General features: G+C 72.9%; 1 protein-coding gene across 1 annotated transcript; it reads right to left on the reverse strand.

Moving 5' to 3' along the window:
* Nucleotides 1–301: 301 nt before the first annotated feature.
* Nucleotides 302–4132, reverse strand: LHX3 (LIM homeobox 3). Its single transcript, XM_058672560.1, has 6 exons — nucleotides 3907–4132; nucleotides 2351–2522; nucleotides 1686–1888; nucleotides 1310–1461; nucleotides 976–1144; nucleotides 302–822 (listed from the first exon to the last, which is right to left on the reverse strand). The coding sequence occupies exons 1-6, from the start codon at nucleotides 3998–4000 to the stop codon at nucleotides 422–424; spliced, it is 1191 nt and encodes a 396-aa protein (XP_058528543.1). The 5' UTR covers nucleotides 4001–4132; the 3' UTR covers nucleotides 302–421.
* Between the last annotated feature and the right edge of the window lie 237 nt (nucleotides 4133–4369).

Here is a 4369-nt window from a genome sequence, read left to right on the forward strand (position 1 = left end):
CCCACAGCCGTCTCCATCTGGAGAGCCAAGCCCAGAGGCCAGCGGCCAGCAGCTCAGAGCCTCGGGCACGCGGCCACTGGCCCCAGCTGGGCTTTGTTTCTCACTTTAGAAACAAGCCTTCCCCAGACCTGGGCTGGGCAGGTCAGGCCGCTGAGTGACCTAGCCCAGACAGGGAGGGTCACAGCTCTGCTCAGAAACAGCAGCAAGCTCCCAGGCGAAAAACTTGCCTACAAACCTACAGTCGGGGGGCCAGACAGTCCTGGGGGGCCTGCGGGGGCAGGGCAGGCTCCACAGCCTCCTGCCGCCACCAATCCCCACCGTGCCCGCCCCTGACGAGGTCCAGGGCTTCGGAAATTGGGCACAGAGCTCCCCTCAGCAGCCAAGCCCCCACGGCAGGTGCTGGGTGCCGCCGGGGCCTGGGTCAGAACTGGGCGTGCTCCACCTCATCCAGCCAGGAAGCGGGGCTGGCGGGGAAGTCGGGGTACCCGCCGCTGCTCCCCGTGGATAGATCAGAGCTGGGTCCGTTTCCCGCCAGCACCCTCATGGACGGTGGTCCGCCCGGGGTCCCTGAGGGCGCGAGCCCCAAGCTGGAGTCGGGGTACACCAGGCTGGAGAGGAGCGGCTGGGGGGCGGCTGGGGACGGGGCGATGCCGTAGGGGCTGCCGGGGCGCAGCTCGCGGTACTGCTCCGGCCCCGCCAGGCCTCCGGACGCCAGGGCAAAGCCGCCCAGGGCTCCGGCAGGCCGGCCCAGGGCGGGGGGCGGCTCCCCCAGGCTGCTGTAGAGGCCGTTGGCGGCGCCCATTTCCGACACGGCCGGCTCATCTGCGAGGGAGGCGGAAGGCGCGCGGTCAGTGCCCGCCCAGGGGACGGTGGGATGGCGGTGGGGCCCGAGCGCGGAGCAGCCCAGCCCCGGCCTGCGCTTCCGGGAGGGACGAGCTGGCACCACCAGCAGGCGGGCCGGACGCACGCCCTTACCGGGGAAGGAGACCTCGGCGTCGCTGTCGGGCCCGTCCTGGGCGCCATCCTTGTCGGCCTTGGCGCCGCCGCGGGAGCGCTTCACGGTGCGGAAGTACTGACCCCAGCGCTGCCGGCCCGCGTCCTTCTTGAGCCGCTTCTCCTTGGCGCGTCGGTTCTGGAACCACACCTGCGCGGGGCGACGGGGCGGCGTGAGCGGCGGGGCGGCGGGGAGCGTGAGCGGGGTCACGGCGGGGCGGCGGGGCGGCGGGGCGGCGTGAGCGGCGGGGCGGCGGGGCGGCGGGGCGGCGGCCGGGGCGCGGGGGCCGGGCCGGGGTCACGCGCCCGCGCTGACCTGCACCACGCGCATGTCCAGGCCGGTCTCGGACGACAGCTGCTCGCGCACATGGCGCGCGGGCTTGGGCGAGGTGTTGTAGGCGCTCTTGAGCGTCTCCAGCTGCTTGGCCGTGATGGTCGTGCGCGGCCGCTTGGCCGTGGCCTCCGCCTCTGCGGGGTGGCGTGCGGTCAGGCGGGCCGGCCCCGTGCCACCGCCGCCCGCTGGCTGTGCGACGGGACGGTCCATTCTCGGGGGCCGGGGCCCCGCTGGCCAGCCTCCCTGGGCCCCAAGGCGCGAAGGCGCCCATTCAGACGGCGGTTGAAAATCGCCAGCTCCCCATACCTTCCCGCTCCTACTCCGTCCCCGGGGCCAGCCCGCAACTTTGCCCACTGACCACGCTGCTTGGCCGTCTCGTAGTCTGCCTTGCACACGAGCCTGCTGTCTTCCATGAGGTAGAATTCGTCGCCCGTGGCCAGCTGCCGCTTGCACACCACGCAGGCGAAGCAGTGCAGGTGGTACACGAAGTCCTGTGCCCTCCGCACCACCTGCGTGGGCGGGATGCCCAGCTGGCACGCGGCGCACTTGGTCCCGAAACGCCTGCGGGACACACAGGGTGTGGCTCAGCGCGGTGGCGGCGGCTCCTTCGCCCGGAGCGGGTTGGAGAGGCGAGTGGGTGAGGAGGAGCCGTGGAGAAGGGGAACCACAGCCTTAGGCCTGGAGGGCGCTGGGAGGCTGGATCCCCGGAAGGTGGGCCGGAGGGAACCCCCAGACCTCCCCAGCCCCAGCACTGACAGCAAAAACAACATTTAGGGCACAGTGAATTCAACAGAGAGCTGGGCAGGCACTGGAGTTCTCTCTGCTGGCGAGCGGCTGGCTTTCGCCGCATCCAGGACCAATACTTTTTCATTTTCCAAACAGCCAGGGGGCATCTGCTCAGAGGACCCAGCCAGCCCGGCCGAGGGTGCCCCCTCTCCCCCAAAGCAGGTCCCCAGGGCAGGGACCCTTGCTGGGGAGCCTGGCGGGTGCCCTCCCCTGCCTGTCCCAGGGCCTCCGGCTCACTTGAAGAAGTCCTCCTTGCAGTAGACGCTCTCCCCGCGGCTGAAGCAGCGCTCGGCCAGAGGTGTGTGGCAGTCGCTGCACTTGAGGCACCTGCTGTGCCAGTGGCGATCCAGCGCCTTGAGGATGAAGCGGTCCAGGATGCGCTGGTCACAGCCGGCGCACAGCGGGATCTCTGTGGAACACGGGTGTCAGGGCACGGCCACGGCCTGCCGGCCTGGGAGTGTGGGGAGTGGGGAGTGAGCTGGGGTCACCTGGCGCAGCCCCGAGCAGGGCCTGGGATGCCTGCGGGCGGGGAGCTGGCTGGGCTGGCATTCCAATGTCACAGAGCACCTGGGAAGGCAGGCTGGGAAACGGGAAAACAAACCCTCCAGCGCCCGGGCACACACAGGGCACTGCCAAGCTGCATGGTTGCGCTTTCCAGAAACTCTTGGGAGGTGTGGCCTCCCCGCCAGGGCCGGCTGAGCCTGCCAGGTGACCTCAGACACTGCGGGCCTGGGGTGTCCCCGGCTGGGGAGGGACCTGACTGCCCGTCCGCTTGAAAGGGGTCTCTAAGCGACAAGAGACAGGCAGGGGCCACGATCCGCAGGAACGCTGCCCGCAGCTCCCAGCCCGCAGAGGGTGGGAGGAACGGAAAGCCTCCTTACAAGGAAGAAAACCCAGCCTCTCTCCCCTGCTGGCGGGAAACTCGCCCGGGCCGCGTCCCGCCTCTGGCAAAGCCAGGCGCCCAGGCGGCGCCGAGCGCAGCGTCCGCCACGCGCCCGGGGTACCCCGTGCGAGCCGCGATCGCAGGGCGGCGAAGATTCCCGGGCCCGAGCTGGGGCACACGGCCCCGCGCCGCGCGAATTCAGCACCGCGGCGCGGACAGCGCCCGCGCCGCCGCGCCCCGAACCCGCGTCCCGCCGCCGCGCTCAGGCCCGCGCCGGGAGAAGCCCCCGCGCCCCACGATCTTACGCTGCATGGCGAATCCGGCCCCGGCGGCTCCCCGACGCCCGGCGCTCCGGCCGCCCAGGCCAGCTCTCCCGAAGCCGGCGCTCCCAGCCCTCTCCCCTCCCTCCGCCTCCCTCCGCCTCCCACCCCTTCCTCCCAGCCCTGTGGCCACCCCTCCCAGGAACCGACGGGAAATAAATAAATAAGTAGGGGACGACGAGACCCCGCGGCCGGGATGGCGCCCCTCTCCGCCTGCTCACACCTCCCACCCCCGCCGCGCCAGCTCCCACCTTCCCTGTCCAGGCGCCCCGAGGGAACGGCTCGCCTCCAGGAGGCTGGGGTCTCCCGACGGACCCCCTGACTAGGTGTCCTGCGGTGCCGACGGAGCGACCGGAATTAGGGGCGGCCTACGGTTCCCCACAGCAGACTCGGCTTCCCCGACAGGGGTAGGGGCGGGTGTGGTTGGGAAAACCCTTCTGGGGACCCTCGCACCCCGCCGGGGGCGCCCACTGTGCGCCCAGCCGGGAGGCCGGCAGAGGCGGCGGAGCGGCTCCTCGACGCGACTTGGCACCCGCTCCCGTCCGGGCTGCCCCCGGACCTCGGTGGTCTGCCGCTCGCGGGACACCCACCTCGGTGCAGGTCGGCCCTCCGCGCCAGCAGCGCCAGCAGCAGGTCGCCGCCCGCCGACTCCCGGGCCGGGCCCAGCTCCGCGCGCGCCTCCATGAGTCCCGCCGCCCGCGCCGCCGTTCTCCGGCCCCGAACTCTGCCGGGGTCCAGGCAGGCCCGGGCTGCAGCGAGCCGAGCGACTCCGGCGCTGCTGGGCGCTGCGCCCGCGGGCGGCCCGGGGGCCCCGAGGCGAGGGGCGCGCAGAGGGCGGGGCGGCGGGGGCGGGGCCCGGGGCGGGGCCGGGGGCGCGGACACGCGCAGGGGGTGACCGCGGACGCCGCGGGGCTCGCGCGGGGACCTGCAGTGCCCGGGGCGGGGACGGGCACGGCGGCCGGAGTCGGGTCGGGTAGCGGGCGCAGGCCCGAGCCCGCAGCCTCCGCGTCCCGGCGTGGAGGCCGGGGCTCCTGTGCGCGCGGGACGGGAGGG

The sequence above is a fragment of the Ochotona princeps genome, chromosome 14 (assembly GCF_030435755.1).
Source record: "Ochotona princeps isolate mOchPri1 chromosome 14, mOchPri1.hap1, whole genome shotgun sequence".
NCBI classification, from domain to species: Eukaryota; Metazoa; Chordata; class Mammalia; order Lagomorpha; family Ochotonidae; genus Ochotona; species Ochotona princeps.